Raw genomic sequence first — 20687 nt, 5'->3', positions numbered from 1 at the left:
CTTCGCTTTAACTTATGTGCAATTTTTCCCTATACCTACTCTATATTACTCTACCCCTACTTACCCCTACACTACTCCTACCCCTTGACTCTTAAGCGTTTGTACTGAAAATAGAAAAGGGTTGATTTTATGGCTTTCCCGGCAATTACCAATCACCAATTAGTCGTAAAGAGAAGTAGGTACAACAATAGTCCAAAGATGGGGATCAAACCTAAAACGGCCTTCGTGGCGCAGTGGTATACGCGGTGGATTTACAAAACGGAGGTCCTGGGTTCGATCCCCGGCTGGGCAGATTGAGATTTTCTTAATTGGTGGGAGGCTTCGGCCGTGGCTAGTTACCACCCTACCGGCAAAGACGTACCGCCAAGCGATTTAGCGTTCCGGTACGATGCCGCGTAGAAACCAAAAGGGGTGTGGATGTTCATCCTTCTCCCAACAAGTTAGCCCGCTTCCATCTTAGACTGCATCATCACTTACCATCAGGTGAGATTGTAGTCAAGGGCTAACTTGTAAAGAATAATAAAAAAAAAAAACTTCTCGTTGTAGAGTCCGGCTATTGAAGCTATTGAAGCTTTTCTTCAATATTATGTCTATAGACAAGTGATCGGTCAACAACAACAACAAACAACCCGGCCGAGGTTGTATCGGCTGTGGGCATTCCCCTGTATGGGCTGATCGTCGTTACCTATATTCGGCTCACTGATACGCTCGAGTATCCTGTCAGAATGAGAGGGGTTAGGGCAATAGTCCACCACGCTGGCCCAATGCAGATTGGCAGACTTCACACACGCAGAGAATAAAGAAAATTTTATGCTGTGCAGCTTTCCTTACGATGTTTTCCTTCGCCGTTTGAGAGACGTGATTTTTAATTTCTTAAAATGCACATAACCGAAAAGTTGGAGGTGCATGCCCCGAATAGGATTCGAACCCACACCCTCCGGAATCGGAGGCAGAGGTCATATCCACTGGGCTATCACGGCTGACATGTTGATGATGGTGATAAGACAGCCATGTGATCTCAGCGGATGTTAAAAGTGAGACTGGCAATACAAGTGATAATGATGATGTTGAATCCAGCTCGTCGTAATGTTCAATCTGATTTTAGCGCTCCATAGTGAGTTTTCTATCCACACACGCGCGTGTATATAATTGAGTTTATTGTAACAGTTAGGTAGTCGATCGTTTCATCACTTGCACATATCTCGATAACGCGCTGTAATTTCTCCCAGACGAGAACAATCGCGTGTGCGCAATGCATGACACAAACAAAAAAAAATATTTTTTTATGTTTTGTTTTGTATTGGTAGAAGTATCAAATACTTGCACCAATACTGTTACCTAATCTATCCCAGCCATATAGATAGAGACCATAAGATTTACAGAATTCTATTGATTAGGTAATGCAAAAAAGGATCGAATTCGATTTCGATTCTAGAAATTATAAACTAAATTATGTGGGAAACCTTTATTGCTAGAACAAACAAACATACAACAAAGAGACAAAATATTCTTCAACTTATACTTACGTGTTTTTTTTTATATTTTAAAAATCTTGCGATTTTGTACTCGTACTTCTAAAAGGGAGACTCGAGCTCATCAGTGAGCCAAATATGGGTTGATAACGTACTCGTATAATTTCTCAGTGTAGGTAGATTCTGTTACCTTACTCATGTATTTTACTAGCTATAGGTTACTATAGTAGGTAGACATAAAATGCAAGTGCAATCTATGGGGGTGCAAAGTAAATTATTGTATTTCCCCTGGATTTCCCATGACACGTCAATCGGCCGACTATAAGCAATTAGAGGCCGTTGACTTCGACCCTATTTCGAAATTTCAGCAATACTTGATACATACCTACCTACCTACGAGTATTTTTAAATTTTTAAACATAATATAAAAAGCAGTGCCGGATTAAGGTAACTTCATGCCCCAAGCAATCAACCCCTGTGGGCCTCCTATCCTTGTGTAAACTACAAAGAATTATTAAAAAAAATAATAATACGTATCGTAGGTAGTTTAGTGTACCTATCAATCAACGTCAATATAAAACAATTATGAAATTGTTTTAACTTTTGTGTGCCCGTCTTTTTTCTCGATCGTCTCAGTTGTCCCCTAGAACGGGATGTCCTAAGCAATTGCTTAAATAACTTATAGGCTGATTTTTATAACCCAAACGCTTAGGCTCTACCCCCTCCCCGTTCACACGGGTCGGAGAAGACCCACACATCATCATTATAGGCTATTCCAGGACTGTAGGTAAGTTTAGTAATATTCAGACAAAATGGCGTTTTTGGTAGGTTAGTAGAAAAAGAAACAGTAAAGAAAAGTATAGGTACAATTCGTAAATTCAAAATTTGCAAGCATTTTCGGACTATTTGTGTAATGAATGTCACCACTGCACCACTATATCAATTGAATGACCAAATATTTATCAATTTTCATTGAAGACATTCAATGAAATTTTCATTCGAAGGGAGAATACTTAGCGTAATTAATTAAAATTAATTGTTTAATATAAAATATCTAGCGAAGTACTTTATTGTTGTTATAATTCGTGCGTGGTTGCATCATGAAAGTTTCAGAACTACGAGCGTGGCGAAGGACTAAGAAATCGTTATTCGCGAACTAATATGTACCCACTCGTACCTACTTACCTACATAATTGCAAACGATACATATATCGTTTACAGGATAATAATATATAAGATAATTCATTTAACTTTAAGTTATAAAGTTAAATGAATTATCTTAATTAAGGTAGGATTACCTAATAGGTTACGTTTTATAATAATTGCCCACCAATAACGATAATTTTAACACTACCAATAATAATATTATAGGACTCAAAGGTGATTATAAATATAAGAAAACTAATTCGAACAAAGGTTATGATTCACAACACTTGTCAGGACAACTTAATTAACAAATCAAACTGTAACCAAAATAAGACCCTAGAATGGCAGAGAATGACCTTGAGTGAAGTCACGTACTTGCGAACGATGTGTGTAGGGTTAAAGGTACCTTTGACTGATATCAAACACTCCCCTTTTCCACTCAAATCACTCTCCCCGCCTATCCCAAGTAACCCATAAAGAATTACACAACAATAGATGTGGACGGTTCGAACGCCACGAGCACACTGAAACCAACACCCAACACGAGATCGTGCGACGTCATATCCGTCACAGACTACTATTTCCAACACTATACGGCGATAACAATAATTACACTATAATATAGCTATCGTCTCTGATAAATTTTCCTAGGTAAATATTTTTTTTCATAAATACGTGATTAAAACTGCGGACTGGAGTTACGAAAAAATTATAAAAATGCCAATTTTTTTTAATTAAAATAATGGGACAATGGCCCCTTATTTGTAAAGGTAAAAAAATAGTAAAATGTAATACACAATCTCACTTAATTCCTTGCATAAGGGTGCATCCAATAGTTAGAAATATTCTACACAGGTTAAGTCACAGTCATATTTATTTTAAGCGAGCACTTTTGCTTGTTTTGTAAGAAAAAATTTAACCTTTATCAATTGGGCCCCCAACTAATTTTGATACAGGGCCCCTCTAAGGCACGCTACGCCACTGTATTCCAAGATGCTGTACGTATAAACGGCAATATAAAATATTATTGTACAATTGATTGTACCCACATGGTACCCACCAACTCTATAAATTACAATCTGCAAGAAATTTGAAGTTAATTAAACAGTTTGATCACACAATGATACAGGCACGAACCAAACTGTCTCATTATTCATTACGTCGCGATCTATGAGGTCATAGCTTTTGTCCTTAAGTAGCATATCGATGCTAAATAGACAATAAACAAGACCTCTTTCACTGGCACGAACCAAACTGTCTCATTATTCATTACGTCGCGATCTATGAGGTCATAGCTTTTGTCCTTAAGTAGCATATCGATGCTAAATAGACAATAAACAAGACCTCTTTCACTGGCTTGTATTCTGATTGTTACTAATTGGCAAAGGATCTATCGATTACATTGTCTTGGCGAAAGTTGGAGGTATCATTATATTCTATTTTGTAACAAAGTCATTATGTAATTTTGATTACAATAGGTAAATAATAAGTTATCAAATAGGAGAACAATTAGTAGAACGAACTTTTCTAAAGACGATCTCCATTAAAACTTGTAAACAACTTAATTTAAGTACGTATTTACAAGTTCATTTATTTGGTGGGTATTTAATTACATATTAACATTTTCTTACATTATTTTTCAATTTACCTGAATATGAAAATTCTATAGATACTTGATAGCCCAGTGAATATGACCTCTGCCTTCAATTCGGAGGGCGTAGGTTCGAATCCGGTCCGGGGCATGCAACTCTAACTTTTCTGTTATATGCGTTTTAGGATCTTAAATATCACGTATTTCAAACGGTGAAGGAAAACATCCTAAGGAAACCTGCATACCTGAGATTTTTCTTAATTCTCTAAGTACGTGTGTAAAGTCTGCCAATCTGCATTGGGCCAGCGTGATAGACCATTAGCCTAACCCCTCTCATTATAAGAGTAGACTCGTGCTCACCAGTAAGTCTAATATCTATCTATCACGGTCTTATTATGACCATTAAGCAATGGCGTAGCTACCCAAGGGCTAGACGGTGCAATGCCAAGGAGCTCTCAAACTTAGGAGGCCCTCGAAATAATTACCAGAAAATTGCGATTGAACTGAACTTTTTTGAATTCCACGAAAACGAAAAAAAGTTGATTAATATTTTGTTGATGATAATGAATATTTTTACTTGAAAAACCTAACCAGTTTAGATGGTAATATGGCCCAATTTTTTTATTTTCACTAGGGCCCTTGGTTATCTTGCTACGCCACTGCTATTTAGACGAAATTATCACATACTATCTAGGTTTTCGACCCCATAACCTTCGATTAAGTGACTATCAATAACACTCGAGAGTTTATTACATGACTCGTTTGCCGCACGTTCCAAATACTCGGTGACATGCTCGAGTGCCTTTGTCTAAAGATACTTATGAAGAAAATGTTATTTATTGGTGAAACTCAATGAAAAATCTATTTTTATGATGACACGTATTATTTACGATGATGAGCGTAGGGTCGAATCCGGTCCGGAGTTGTGTGCATTTTTAAATATCACGTCTCTCAAACGGTGAAGGAAAACATCGTGAGGAAACCTGCATACCAGTGAATTTTCTCAATTCTCTACATGTGTGAAGTCTGCCAATCCGCATTGGGCCGGCGTGGAGGACTAAGGTCTAAACAAAATCATCCTGATGACGTATTATTTTCCTTTCGAATTGCGATAAAAGCAAAACACCACCAAGAACACTTAAGGAAAATGATATTATGTTTCAATATCAAGATATTTTTAAATTCTGTTAATTAACCTTGATCAATTTACTTACTTTAATGAGTGGTAAATTTTGTAATTCTTAATTAAGAGAATCATAATAATTATGAATTGGAATGAGGTATATCAATTTAATTTTAATTGCTTATACAAGCTGTTTAGTTTGTTTGTTTGCCCTTGCCCTATTAGGATATTAGTATGTGTGGCTGAAATCTTGGAAGCTGCATTAGAACTAACAGTTCTGATCATATTTGAATCAATGAAGACAATGCAATATTATGTACCATGGATCTTACGATAAACATAGAAGGTGGCCATAGGAAATCTCCATAATTAACTTGTCAAAAACGAAGATATACAGTTTGAAGTTGAGCACAATGTTAAGAATCGAGAAACAAAATATAAAGGTCGTTTAGCTTTACTTATATTTTTTTAATAATGAAATCGCGGTTAAAATACGGGGTTGAGAAATATCTACCTAATCAAACGTTCCAAATATAACAATAAAACATTGAAATCGATGGAGCCGTTAGGGAGCAATGCTACCACAAACAGCGTGACACGAGATTTTTTTAATAATTGTTATCGTATTATGAATGTGCGTAAAACAGTGCCTGGAAAGACATCGTAGCATTTTACGCGACCTTGCACTTGCATCCAAATAGTTTCCGCATCATTTGCAAACTTTCGACTTTGAGCTTTAACAGTAGAACTTTACGCAAATTCTAAGTAATGTACTTACTTAATACATTTAAAAAAATCATCAAGGGATTGTAAATCTCTACTTACTCTGAAACAATCGTCGGAAACGGAATAGATGCCGACGTCTCTATCCGCAACTCCGACAATATAGGCTTGATCCATTTGCAGGGCGCTCATGTTCAGACCCTGGTACCCCTCCGCACCAGGGTCTTCGAGCCACGACCCCATTACATCGCGCAACCACAACCAAGTGTCTTTCACTGTACTTGAATCATTCGACGTTTCGTTCATTGTAAAAAGTTTTTTTTATATTTGTTTTATCACAGATTAAACGGTCACTTATACTTCAGCAGTTCGGAGTACACATAACTAAAGCTTGCGGATCGCAAGGTACATGTCGTGCTAGTGAGTGGAGGCTCAGCCTTGTACTGGCGGCCGGTGTAACCGGTGCCCGCGTCTCGCGCCTTAACGTTAGTAAGTAATTGGCTTTCTACCACTCGTTGGAAAAAATCACCGCACATTGTGATGAGGCTCAGCGGTCAGGGTTATCAGAAGATGTTTACTATTTGTTATCACATTCAGGTATTAAAAAAGAACATTTCCCACAATTTTTAAACTTACGTACAATAATCCCCTACAAGTGGGCGAAGGTACGACGAGTTGCATTGGATCCATTGGATTTATTTTTGGTTGCTAAAATCAAACCACGCCGGTATAATTTTTATAAGTATAGGGTGAAGGAAAAACATCGTGAGGGAACCTACATACCAGAGAATTCAGGTACCTATTAAAAAAAGAACATTTCCCACAATTTTTAAACTTACGTACAATATTCCCCTATAAGTCAGCGAAGGAACGAGGAGTTGCATTGGATCCATTGGATTTATTTTTGGTTGCTAAAATCAACCCAAGCCGTTATAATTTTTATAAGTATAGGGTGAAGGAAATCATCGTGAGGAAACCTGCATATCAGAGAATTTTCTTAATTATCTGCGTGTGTGAAGTCTGCCAATCGGCATTGGGCCAGCGTGGTGGACTATTGGCCCAACCCTTCTCATTCTGAAGAATTGACTCGAGCTTAGCACTGAGCCAAATATGTGTTGATAATGATGATGATGATGTATAGGTACTATACCGTATACATAGATAAAAGATTTTTTCTGAAATCATTAATACCTTAATCAAGGCTTACCTATTTATAAGTTGTATGATGAGCATGGGTGTTTTCCAGTGTCTGTGTGTATTTATACATTATATAAGTATTTATATGTAGTATATAATTGTATATTAAAATTATAATATCAACTATCTTAGCACCCATAACACAAGATACTCTGTATGCTTACTTTGGGGCTAGATAGTGATGTGTATTGTTTAAGTATACTTATTTATATTTATATTTATGGATGTGACGATCTTTAAAATAATAATTTTAAGCTGACCGATGACGTAACAAAATTCAGAGATACAAAAAAAATGTTTGCCTCTGCACATCCTTGTCTACATACAAATTACACATCTACATCCTCAAATTCAATTGCGGAACACTTAATAACTCATATGCGGACGAGTCTGCGGGGTATTTAGACCGTATATGAAAACCAACTAACTTTTGCAGTACAAATTTTTCTCATAGGTAACTTAACTGGAAATCACCTACCGTTTGACAACCCTACGCAAGTTTCCCGAGCGGTGGAAATCAATCTAGTTACACTGCTAGTCATTAACGAATACTTGATCTTAATACAAAAACGTGCAAAGCCAGATTCAGTTTACCAATATGGGTAATGACAATTTAATCAAGTTTATTTTCTACATTATAATGACTAAATAATATAGTCTTACGTTTTCTCTACTGTACCTACACCATAACACCTATTTATAAGGTAAGTAAGAGAGAAAAAAAATCTCGAGCAAGTGCTCAGGTACCTCCAAGAAATTTGATTCTCCAAGATTCCATACAGCAAAATCATGGAATCCTTCACATCTCAGGCTTATCTCTCAGCTTATACTTCACAGCTGTCCGATGTACGGGCTGATAAGATGCCGAGGTACTATACCGATGGAGTAAGTAAAGCAGGAACTTTTCAAATTTTACTCTAAGGAACCGGACCGGACGAACCTCACGGCACCACAGGGGGTAGGTATTGTTAAATTCACGAAGGCTAGATAACAGGATAGATAATTTGTGTCCTGTACCACGGGAATTTGGTTGGTAGCTATCAGTGGCGAAGGATGGAATTTTGACGAAGGTAAGCCGTCCCACAGAAAAGGAAATTCATACCACTTGATACAAACTCCGATTTCTTAAAGATTCATATTCATTACAATAATGATTTTTTCTTTTCATTCTGTACAAGTTAGTTCTTGACTAAAATCTCACCGGATGGTAAGTGATGATGCAATCTGCGATGGAAGCGGGCTAACTTGTTATGAGGAGGATGAAAAATCACACGCCTTTTGGTTGGCGGTACGTCTTTGCCGGTAAGGTGGTAACTAGCCACGGCCGAATCCTCTCAGACCTGGACCAATTAAGAAAATCTCAATCGAACGAATCGAACCCTGGTTCTCCGTCTTGTAAATCCACCGCGCATACCATTGCGCTACGGAGGCCGTCAAATATGTAATTAAACATGGATTTTTAAAAGGTAACCCGACAGGAATCAGTAAGTAAGGACTCTTCGTCGCTGGTAGGTATAGAGTATAGACCCATCAATGATCACCCGTTTGATCGGATAAACTTAGAATTTAAAGTAGTACTTTTTTATTTTAATTTATCACTTAAGTGACGTTAAAGTTAAAATTGACTTTACTTTGCATTGCAATTAAGTTTCAAATCTCTTACTAAGTACACTTGCGTGCGAATACGTCTAATTAGATGAATGCTAGATGTTGGCCTTACGAAAACGTTATTCATGACCTTCTCATAAGAAACTTCATCAGTTTTGCGTACAGTGTGTAAAGGGAAGCGCGGTTTTGATATTTTTTATTTAACTATCCGAAAAATGAAAAGTTTTGTTGTTATTTTGTGGCTATGCTATGTTGTTTTCGCTTACACGGACATCGGTAATCCCACTGGACTGCTCGCTGAATGTATGTACAGATTGACAATTAAATTTTCTGATATTTTACCCACCTACCCCCATCGGAGCTTGCGTCATGCTTTTAAGCTCCAAATATTAGTATATAAATATCAAAATAGGGGCTTGGAGATTAGTGGGCTTTTAAAACTAGACCGATGATTAATAGTATGTTCAGTTTCCGAATGTTGATAATTTTTCCATGTCACTCACTCGGAAATCTCAAAACAAAATTATAAAAAATCGCTTTCAAAATTATCGAGTATATATGAAGCATTTTCTGATAAGTCTAAGTACGAGGTATAATTTTTTTTAAAGACACTTGTTGAGTCTACCATCTTCCTTTGATTTTGTCCATTTCATGATTTTTAGGCCCAGGAATGACGAAAAACACAACGTTGTCGGAGAAAACGAGAAAAACCTTAAAGGTCATAGCGCTACGACCGAGCAGCGGGTTAATGGGCAGCGAGGAGGTCTCGTGTCCACTGAGCCGCCGGGGAGCGCGCTGTGTGGCTAAACACCTCGATTTCAAGAAAAGGAAAACCTTGGTGAGTGGTATACCTAGTGCCTACCGACCTACCTCTCCTATAGAATAAGGCCAAGCTACGACCCTCAAAAAAAGAGTCAGAGCGATGCGATGCGAGCGAGCGATGGAGCGAGCTCGAGCTAGGCTCGGAGTATCTCTGCGTGATCGAAACAGATAAGAGGAGATCCGCAGTATCAAAGTTACCTGCATAGCTCAACGTTTCGCATAGCTGAAGTGGCAATAATAAATGAGCCGTGATAGCAAAGTGGATAGGACCTCTGCCTTCGATTAGGAGGGCGTAGGATCGAATCCGGCCCGGGCATACACTCCGACTTCTTTAGTTAAGTGCATTTTAATAAATACAAAAAAAAAACAGAACAGTTCGTTACTTTTCAAAATCGAATCATTTTCTATTTATAGAGATAGGCATAAAGACCAACCATTCCTTTGTTATGATGATTTTTGTACGATTTCAGGTTTTTGTAAGCGGTTATTTAGATGCGTCATTCTCTCCCATCTGTAGGGCGGTAGCGAGCCCGTATCTAGAGCGAGGGACCAACGTCATTATTGTGGAAATCTATCCGATTCTTCATCGCACCTATCCAGTGTACGTAATTGAATTTAATATATAATATTACTTAATAGGTAACTAGGTATTTATTAAGACGAAAAATTGAAACAAATTAAGTAATATTAATCAATTTTATCCCTAGATTACCTACCTACCTATTATATCAGTATCGATCAATAATTTCTGTTCTACTGTTCTGGTACGTCACGACCCGACACGTTAGACAGGACCCGACACGTTAGACAAAAATAAATCGCCTTGATTTTGTTGCTGACAGTGCAGCTCGCCTCACGAAGCCACTAGGACACATCCTGGGGGAGTTCTTGGTAGAGCTGACTCGTATGGGACTGACTCCCCATAAGCTGGAGCTACTCGGAGGCAGTCTCGGCGCGCACATCGCTTCGTACGCCGCCATTCGGTATCATGAGCTTACGCATCTGAAACCGGCTAGATTAACTGGTTCGTATTCTTTATCTTGTTTATAATTATCTACTGCATGAATGCCGTGGGAAGTAAGCAGAGACGAGTTGTGGCTACGTCTCGTCCGCCCATCGCTCAAAATTTAGCTCATCTGAACCAGAGGCTTTATGGTTTCGATTTCCACTTTTTATCTCTGTACTACTTACCTGGAAATAGTTTTTATATTTTGTTGCCCGTTCGTTATAATTTGTGTTGTCTAGGTACTAATATTATAAAAAGGTAACGTTTGTGAAGTGATAGCACAGTGGATATGACCTCTGCCTTCGATTCGGAGGGCGTAGGTTCGGAATCCAGTCCAGGGCTTGCACCCCCATTCAGTTATGTGCATTTTAAGAAATTAAACATTACGTGTCACTTACGGTGAAGGAAAAACGTCGTGAGGAAACCTGCATGTCTGAGAATTCTCTACGTGTGTAGTCTGCCAATCCACATTTGGCCAGCGTGGTAGACTAAGGCCCCTCTCTTTCTCAGAGGAGACTCCTCTGCAGTAAGGCCGAATATGGGTTGCCAATGTCAATGATGATGAATGATGAAGTCCCATTTTCGTACAAGTTTTCTATTTTGTATTTCCATGGAAATAGTGGGATACACCCAAAATTTGTGAGGTTGTAGGGTAATCTCTGAATCTACTGGACCGATTTTAAAAATTCTTTTACAATAGAAAGCCGCATTATTTGTCAGTGTCGTAGGCTAGGTATATTTATCCCCGTATTTCCACGCAAACGGAAACTACGTGAGTGAAACCACGGTGCGTCGGCTAGTATCTAATAAACATGTTACTCTAGGGCTTGACCCTGCGGGTCCATGTTTCCGTCGGCTGCCGCGCTCGGAGCGGATCAACCCTGAGGTCGCCCACCAAGTAGACGCGGTGCACACCAACATCGATGGCTTCGGCTTACCTGACCCCGTTGGACACGTGGACTTTTATATCAACGGAGGTAAGTACAAAAGTACATCATTCTTCGTCTATATCTTAACCAGTGCCTAGACCGCCTAGAGAGTGGAATGTTGTGGGAACTCGAGGAAACCCTTCAACAAAACATGCAAGATATGCCTATTGGCATAAAGCAAATCAGTCAAAATAATAAAATGAAACGTGTACATCTCGTGACGCTTGGCAGAAGTGATATCTGAAACCAGCTGTTATATGCGTGAAAAAGGGAAGCCAGAATGATATTGTAACGCGTTACGTTACGAAGTGGTTTACCCTCCCATAAGAAGAATTATCACTTCAAAAGCTTGGTGGATCTTCATCATCATTATCAACCCATTTTCGGTTCACTGCTGAGATCAAGCCTGCTCTCAGAATGAGAGGGGTTCCTTCCATATCCACTGGGCTATCACTGCTCTTCTAACCTTCATATTCACCTTATTTTAAGGAGGGTGAATACAATATCCCTGAAAATTAGAAAGGATGTCAGTAAGTCCGCAGAATCGGTTTCAATTGTTCTGGAAAAGTAAACAGAGTTATTTTACAGGTGAATTCCAACCAGCGATGGAGTTGAACTATTTACTGCCTTGTCTCCAACTATGCAGCCATGTGCGAGCGGCAATTTACTGGATCATAGCCAATTACGAGCCTGACAAATTTCTAGCAGTCCACTGCTCATCCCTAGACAACGTGCGACGAGGGAATTGCTACCAGGAACCCATATATGCTAACGTTTTAGGGCCAAAAACCAACTTTAGCATGGCAGGACTTTATTACCTACCTACCACAGAGTCCTATCCATTTTATCTGGGTGAAAAGGGTCTAAAGCAGAGGAAGTTTGCCGCGAACAATTATTTATTAAACCTGACGCCTGATGAAGATATTGTTGTATGAGTAAAGCTTATAGTTAAACAAGTTTCTTTAATTTTCATCAATAGATATTACACAATACACATAACTTAGCCCTAAAGTAAGTGTTATGGCTTATACTAAGATAGCATAGATACTCGTATATCTGCGAATACTGCAGGGCGATTCCGCTAATTGCCACACATCAACGAATTTGAACTTTGTTTATAGGATGGCAAAGTTAAAATGTCAATATAACAACGAAGTAGCCATGGAAATGAGCGATGTCACATCGCTGTAACTTTACAGAATGCAGAGGCTGTGTGATGTGAACAATATGGCCGATATTATGTATATTAATATCAAAGTATATAAAGCTGCCTCAGCAAAGGGTCTATGAGGATTTAAACGTTTAAATGTTTCTTAAAAAATTAAACTAAAGTGTACATCGAAGATATTTATTAAACATACAAATACAAATAGGTAATATACAACAAATCGATTGTTTTGTTTCCGTTAGGATAGAATTGATGCTAGGTATTTCATACAAAAACTATCTAAAAGTTATTAATTAATATATACAAGATTTAAAAAAAGAAACATTCAGTCTACCGTTAACTAATTCTGCTCAGTGAATAAATTTGAGCAAATACTGGAAGCCTTTGAGGTTATCGATATGATAAAAGCGGTAGGTATAAATACTTTTTCGTTTCACATCGTAATACATAAAACGTAATCATAAATATTCTACTATTACAACTAAAAGCGTGCCGAAGCCAATGCGTCTAAGTCTGCGTTTATATTTGCGTTTTGCGTTTAGTTCTAAAGTCTTCTTAATTGTACGCAAACTTAAACGCAACCGTGAACGCATTGGGTTTTTCAAGTAAAGCACGAAACAAACATTCAGCAAGATTAATGAAGTGCGAGCATTTGTGTTGACGATTATTTCAATAATGCATTGCGGATACAACTAATAAGAATAAAAGAATAAGAATAAGAAGAATATGTGGTATAATGGCCTGTAGCCATGCTACATAATATAGATTCTCATTCTACAAATGCTACCAAGTGATCAACCTATCATTTTTTTACTATTTCGAAGCGTTAGAGTTTTCTAGAAAGTGAATCTCGTAACATGGCTAGAGACCACTGTCACTCGGAACGTTCACTCGAAGATAATTTCAACGAGTCGTACAACGAACGCGTTAACGCAACGGAAAATTTGCCACAAGCCATACGCAATGTAACTATTATCCCATTATAATGTAAATAAAGTTGGCAAGTTTGCTGATTTCGTTTATTTTTACAGCACAGCTTTCACTTGTCTATGATTTTCCAATACTTTTTTGTGCATTGAAAAATCACGGCGTATGGCTCGTTTGTGTTGTTTACGTAGTGTTTTCAAATTATCTCGTTATCTGCAGAGATTTTGTAGACCTCACTTTCACCGAATTTTAATCATAATAATGACCTTGAGAATTTTTGGTGTTGCATCTATAGATGGCAGGTGGTATATTATTCGACTATTAGATCTGGTATAATTAATCCATTGGAATAATATGATAACGCTACGTTTTGTGCTACCTTTTCACCAAGGATGTATAAACATGTCTTCCAAAAAATCAATTAGCAAGAGTATTTACTCAAAAATCAAGTCCAACACAAACAGATATTATGTATGATAAAGAAATCTACTTTTTCTGGTTATTATCGGGCGAAAGTCAAGATATAAAATATATAATATAAAAAAAATAATTTGAATCAACGTCTCGTTGCCCATCTTAGTAAATCCCTAGTGAAAAAGCCCAAGTTCATAAGAATGCAAAAGCAAACTATATTACAAAATATAATAGTAAAATACACAATTATTAATATTATTATCTAAATTCCAATAAATAGTGTTTCTAAAAATATATTTCATTTCTTAAAATAATAATTAATGATATAAAACAGAAAGACAAACAGTGTACACGATCTAGCGTGGCTAAACACAGCTGCGTATAGAAATTCATTGTTTATTATCAAAACATCTGTCCATTTCATTCAGATCTTTACCATTTATAAAACTAATCCTGTGTTTGTACGCGCAAAACTCAATAACTATATTTGCAAAAAACAATCATTTGTCAACCGATTTAAAAAAAAAAAAAATGGAGGTTCTCAATTATTTTTTCACTTCGTCACTTATTAACCAATTTTGAAAATTCTTTTTTGTTTAAAAGAGTATACTTCCACATTGGTCCCATTTCATTTTCATGAAAATCGCTGTATCAATTTTGTGTTAAAATCAAAATAAGTGAAATACATCTCTGAAGTCGGTTCCATCTTTATGTTAATTATTTAAATTCAGATCCTTTTTAGTTTATTTAGATAAGTTTACTCATAACTCATTTAATTTATGCAACTCTTAGTTGGGTTGATTTTCTTCGACCCGTTCCGAAAACAGTCATATTTCTGCTAATTTACAAAAACATATATGTATACAATTCACATCCACTACGAAGTACTATAAAAAGTAGATTAAAATAATGAGTTTTGCGCGTAAAAATGTGCGATCACCCTAAATCATACATAATGTCACAATATTTTACAAGAAATCTACAAAAGACAACAAGCCTACAAGCACCAGCGCTTAGAACTACAATATAAATGTTCTAACCTTCAGTAAGTAACTTTTAGAGGATTTGCACGCGTTAAGATTCCATCCGTTTTCGAGTATCAAACTAATATCAAAGCAAAATAGACCTACTGTCAGTCATATTTTAGGTCGTAAATTCTGTACTTACGTTTTATTTTACTACCTTTTCGCTGAGAACACTAGCTGTAAAATCATGGAGGAATTTTAACTATCACAAATTGAGAAGCGAGTATTGATATGCCATAGTGGAACTTTTTAACCCGAGCCTTGCTCAGAGTTATTCTTTTTGACACACTATTGACCTGGCACCCATGAATCCATGGAATGCTAGAAGAAGATCCGATTTAGAAACAATCTTCACCCATCTGTTTATTGGACCAAAAGTGATTTATATCAAATTTAGTACGTTAAAAAGTATATTGCGAGTAGGTTGCCTAAAAATTTCTGGCCATTATTATTAACCTGATAAAAATAATAATATAGCCACAATATATTTTTTTTTACTACTCAATCAAAAGTAGTCAAATAAACAGATGGGTGAAGGTCGTTTCTAATACAGATTTAAGACTATAAGATATGCATCTCTTCATTTGGTTTGGTATTGTATGACCTTAGTAGTTGGATACTCAGTAAGAAATGTTAGAATGCGTGCGCACAAATCTCTTACTACAGGAACAAACGATACCCCAAAAATAAAAAAAAAAATGAGAATCGCCACAAATAACATCAACGCATTTCTAAATATTCGTATAACTTTAAACGTTTATTTACTAATTTGGAATGTGAGTCTAAAATTATGACCAATATAGCAACCATTAGTCGAATAGATCGCTTGCGCTATACAATAGTGCGAATATGACGATAGAAAGCGAGAGACAAGCGATCGTCAGGCGATTATTATTCCTTCATTTATTGAATGAACAAATTAATGAATGTAATTAAGCCTCTCTCGGTCCCCTGTCATCTCTTCCCGCACTCTTATATGAGCATACAAGGAATCATTTACAGTCCGGCCGCTTCGAGATTGCGTTTCTGACAAGTCGTGATCGAATGGTACAAACATATTTAATTACAATAGGGTAGTTGACTCATATCAAATTTAATACAAACAATATTAATTAATAAAAGTTAAGAATGTTTTATAAAACTTAATTTAAAAATCATGTATTTTTTCAAATTTTCTAAACGTCAAAACAGTCATCCATTTTGTGACGTCACAATGTTACTTGATATACTGAACGTCAAACTAATCGTTAACTAGTTTTATTGTCAAACGCTCCGTTTGTAAGGGATTTGTTAAAGTGACGTCATAAAACAGTTGTAATAAAGACGTAAATGGCGGACAGGCGTTAAGCCTCGTATTGTCAAAAACATATTTAAAAACTAAAATTTTCACGTAATCACGTCTCTAAAATACATAAAAAAACAATCTAGTATAACGATAATAAACTATTTAAGACCATTTAAAAAAGCGTGAACTGGCCTATTGCCTCGTTGTTTTGTCTTATCACTACAAAGACAAACAGTTGGCATAACCTTGTACGCCAGTTCGAAGTTATATCGCCCATTCGATCACGACCTGTCAAAAACGCAATATCTGAGCGGCCGGTTTTTATATGATTTGCCTACACAAAAAGCAATAATTTATACATTTATAATAATATGTTGGTTTGCTTTTTGCTATAGTATACACCTTTTGCGCCGAATTTTAAATGTCTCAATTAAATGTTTAAATTTAGCGTAGTAAGCCATTATAGTGTAAACTTAGGTACGTATATACACAATTTAAGTTGTGATATGCCTCAGTAAAATTTGATACAGGGCTGTGTAAATACCTACACTGGACCTACAGTAAGTTACAAGTAAAAAGAGTATATAGATTCTCAAAATACAAGATATATGATATACATAATACATATGCTTCATTATCAACCCATATTCGGCTCACTGTTGAGCTCGAGTCTCCTCTCAGAATGAGAGGTGTTAGGCCAATAGTCCACCACGCTAGCCCAATGCGGATTGGCAGACTTCACACAAGCAGAGAATTAAGAAAATTACAAGCCCTTGAACAAAAATTACCTGGGAAATAAACTAACGTGAATAATGCTTAGAAAGCTCTTACTATATCAGAAAATAACTCTAAACATTATGCCGTCAGTTATTTTTAGTCATCTTTAACACTATAACAAAGCCGTACATTAATAATAATTAGTCGTAATTCATCATTTGTACCTAAGAAATTCCATTAACTCTCGTACTCACCACTTTACCGCTCAGAAATGACGGCATAGTGCTCAGTATTATTTTCTGATATAGTAACAGCCTTCTAAGCGTTATTCATGTTGGTTCATTTCACATGTAATTTTTGTTTAAGGGCTTGTAAGTCTTATCTATACAATTTTTAACATTATCCTCAGATTTCAAAAAAATCTCTTTACGCCAAGTCCTTACTAACGGGATAGCTGTCTGTGCAATTAAAAGTAGAAATAAATGCCCGTTTGTTAAGATTGTTTGGTGCAATACAATTAAACTAGATATTAAAAACTAAACCACCCTGTTAGTATGGATTGGACATGACATTCTGATATCGAACTGAAAATATACGCACTTATATAATTGGTATTTATTTTGGTTGAAGAATTTGTTACACAATTTTTATCATACCCACATTTTAAGTAAATATACAAATCACTCAAAGAAAAAGAAGTTTTCCGTCAAGTATAACTTGTGTTTCGATATGTGAATCAGAATGATTGCTCGGACATTTGCATAATGCTGAGTTGCCTTTTGGTTTCAAGGTGATCTGCAGTGGCGTGCACAAGGTTTTTAACTGAGGTAGGTACTACGCAAAGGTATTTCTATACATAATAGAAAATTCCTTTCCAATATACGTTCATAATGAGCCCTCAGGCAGTGCAGTTTTCATCTATGCAGTGCACGCAACTGGGAATCTGGTTTACATGTTACGTGCCTACAAAATCATCGCAAATGCACAATTTCGTGTTTATTTACATAACATATTTATTATTTATGTATATATACTTCCTGAACACACAACTCGTCATTATAGACAATATTTACGTTGTTTAATATGCGATTCAATGAAATTAAGACAATTAGCCACTTATATTCGCCTCAGTTTTGACACGCTAGTGACATATCTATAGTATCAAATCTTTGACCAAAGCAACATATAGTCTGGCGGTACGTTTTTGTTGGTAGGGTAGTCACTAAGTCACACCTGCAATTCTACCACAAAACCTGATATGAGCCAAGAGCATAGAGATTTAAAAAAATTAAGCAAACGAAACCACGAGCAATACGTATTTTGAGATTTTCTTTTTCACGCAGAATTTTTGATAATTATATTATTTGCGATTTAGCGTTCCGGTACGATGTCGTGTAGAAACCGAAATGGATGTGGATTTTCATCCTACTCCTAACAAGTTAACCCACTTCAACCTTATACTCCATCATCACTTACCATCAGGTGAGATTGTAGTCAAGGGCTAACTTGTAACGAATAAAAAAAAATTATAACACATTGTCCATCAGCGATAGCATGCGCTCCATTTAGTATCGCAAGGATCATATCACCGCACCTTTAAGTCGGTAGTCCATATAGCGGAGCGCGCGAGTATTAGCTACCGCGGTATGTACTCCAGGGGGTACCACGCCACCGTCTCCTCCTTGAGGTTCAACGTGTTCAGGGGTATCACAACACCCCCCAGGAATTGGTTCTCTTGCAGGGAGTCGTAGTTCCACACGGTGGCTTGGAGACTCCGGTTCTTCACCACTTCGAGTGGCAGCCGATACTCGAGCATCTCCATGAAAGACGGGTGCGAGTTGCGTTTCAGTACGCGCGTTTTGCGTTTCGTCTCCTTGTTGGGGTCTGGGACTAGGTACACCTGAAATGGAACCGTTGAACTGAATAAATGAATGATTTAAATGAAATGATAGAATGAACGAATGAGTAAATGAATGATTGAATGAAACGACTTTGACACAACTGAAGTCACAGGTATAAAATAACATTTGAAAGAGAAACTTCAAAGTTAGTAGCGCCATCTCTCGTGTGAAACTTGCTTTTACTTCACAAGCTCCTATTAAACAATATTGCCGAAAACTAAACGGAGTCGGCGCTGTGCTTAATAGTGTCGTATCATAATTTAGCAGTGTTACTAGAGATGGCGCTAATACAACTTAACGGTATGTCATGTCATTTCAATTACATTTTTCGTAACGGATTGACCAGCTTATTCTTCAAGTCAAGCGTCCGTGAAGAAACTTTACTTCAATAAATAAATAAACACAGTCTTTCAAAAATAAAATAACACCTGATAGAGAAACTTAAAAATTGGTAACGGTTAAAAGCGCCATCTCTCGTGTCGGACTATACTTCACACCTACTAGTTAGTTCACTATTTTGCCGTTAAAAAACTAAACGGAGTCAGCGCTGTGCTTACTTGTGTTGTGTCGTAGTTTAGCAGTGTTAATACAGATGTCGCTTTTAAAACTTAACGTATGTCATGTAAGTTTTACTTTATACAAAGACGTTTTACTTTATAAATAAACTAGCGGACGCCCGCGACTTCGTCCGCGTGAAACTCGATGTAAACTTTCAACTACCCCATCCCTACTCTACCCTATCCCTACCCTACCCCTACAATATTGGTTTGTAGTACATGATATGTATCAGAGATGGCGCCGTATGTGAAAAAAGATTTTTCCGCTTTTCTGTTGAAATTTTCTCACGGAGCCCGAGACCTTTCCAACGAATGCAAAACCGTGGAAATCGGTTCGTGCGTTCTGGAGTTATAGCGTCAAGAAGGAAAACCTTAAAAAACTTATTTTTATATAGTAGATAAAAGGATTATGTTAGTTCTAGATGTCAAGTCGTACCTTAACGTAAGGGTTAGGAGGCAGGCCCTGAGGCGTGGCGGCCAGGGACTGCGCGTGCAGTATGAGCACGGAGAGAACGCCGCCCGCGTACTGCACCGACAGCTTCAGCGAGCCAGAGCCACTGCTCGACTCCTCTACCGACTCACCTGCAAACGTAATAGGGTAGTTGACTTGACAATTTTAATTTAGCATAGTACTTGGAATAATGGTTCGAAAGATAGCCATAATAATTAATAAAAGATAATGATTTCTTATAAAACTTAATTTAAAAATCACGTGCTTTTTCAAACGTCAAAATCGCTGTCGTCCATTTTGTGACTAGCGGACGCCCGCGTCCATTGTCGATCAGTGACTTAAGGAACGCTTGAACATCGGCGAACTGTTCTCAGTGACTTGGTGAATACACATCCGACTAACGTTGAGGCTATAGCAACACACTCACCCTTCCTCAGCCTCTGCGGCTCGACGTCCTGCTGGTCCCTGAGCAGCGGGTGGAAGAACGTGTAAACGAGGTCCGAGTGTGCAATCTCGTCTGCGAGACTGAACAGCGACGTGAGGAACGCTTGCACGTCGGCGAACCTCTTCTCGGCGACTTGGCGCACGTTGGACCGGCCCACGTGGAGACCGATGGGCAAACTGA

The 20687-nt window shown here is 37.4% G+C and overlaps 3 protein-coding genes across 3 annotated transcripts in view; 1 reads left to right on the top strand and 2 right to left on the bottom strand.

Annotated features, from left to right (window-relative positions):
- LOC112053619 (heparan-alpha-glucosaminide N-acetyltransferase) overlaps positions 1-6526 on the bottom strand; it is a 30547-nt gene extending 24021 nt beyond the window's left edge. Inside the window, exon 1 of the mRNA XM_052882234.1 lies at positions 6158-6526. Within this exon, the coding sequence (XP_052738194.1) occupies positions 6158-6361 (204 nt within the window). The 5' untranslated portion in view covers positions 6362-6526. The remainder of the gene's footprint in view (positions 1-6157) is intronic.
- Positions 6527-9214: 2688 nt separating this feature from the next.
- On the top strand, positions 9215-12860 carry LOC112056976 (pancreatic lipase-related protein 2-like). Its single transcript, XM_052882062.1, has 5 exons — positions 9215-9698; positions 10153-10283; positions 10525-10706; positions 11513-11665; positions 12206-12860. Exons 1-5 carry the CDS (start codon positions 9531-9533, stop codon positions 12550-12552), a joined length of 981 nt encoding a protein of 326 aa, XP_052738022.1. The 5' UTR covers positions 9215-9530; the 3' UTR covers positions 12553-12860.
- A 91-nt stretch (positions 12861-12951) lies between these two features.
- LOC112053616 (phosphatidylinositol 4-phosphate 3-kinase C2 domain-containing subunit alpha) overlaps positions 12952-20687 on the bottom strand; it is a 41878-nt gene continuing 34142 nt past the window's right edge. The window contains exons 30-32 of the mRNA XM_052882063.1: positions 20490-20683; positions 20048-20193; positions 12952-19053 (exon numbers count right to left, since the gene is read on the bottom strand). Of these exons, the coding sequence (XP_052738023.1) occupies positions 18790-19053; positions 20048-20193; positions 20490-20683 (604 nt within the window). The 3' untranslated portion in view covers positions 12952-18789. The remainder of the gene's footprint in view (positions 19054-20047; positions 20194-20489; positions 20684-20687) is intronic.

Source organism: Bicyclus anynana, chromosome 6 (genome assembly GCF_947172395.1).
Source record: "Bicyclus anynana chromosome 6, ilBicAnyn1.1, whole genome shotgun sequence".
NCBI classification, from domain to species: domain Eukaryota; kingdom Metazoa; phylum Arthropoda; class Insecta; order Lepidoptera; family Nymphalidae; genus Bicyclus; species Bicyclus anynana.
The sequence above is the reverse complement of the archived record's forward strand: the minus strand, read 5'-3'. Positions and strand labels throughout refer to the sequence as shown.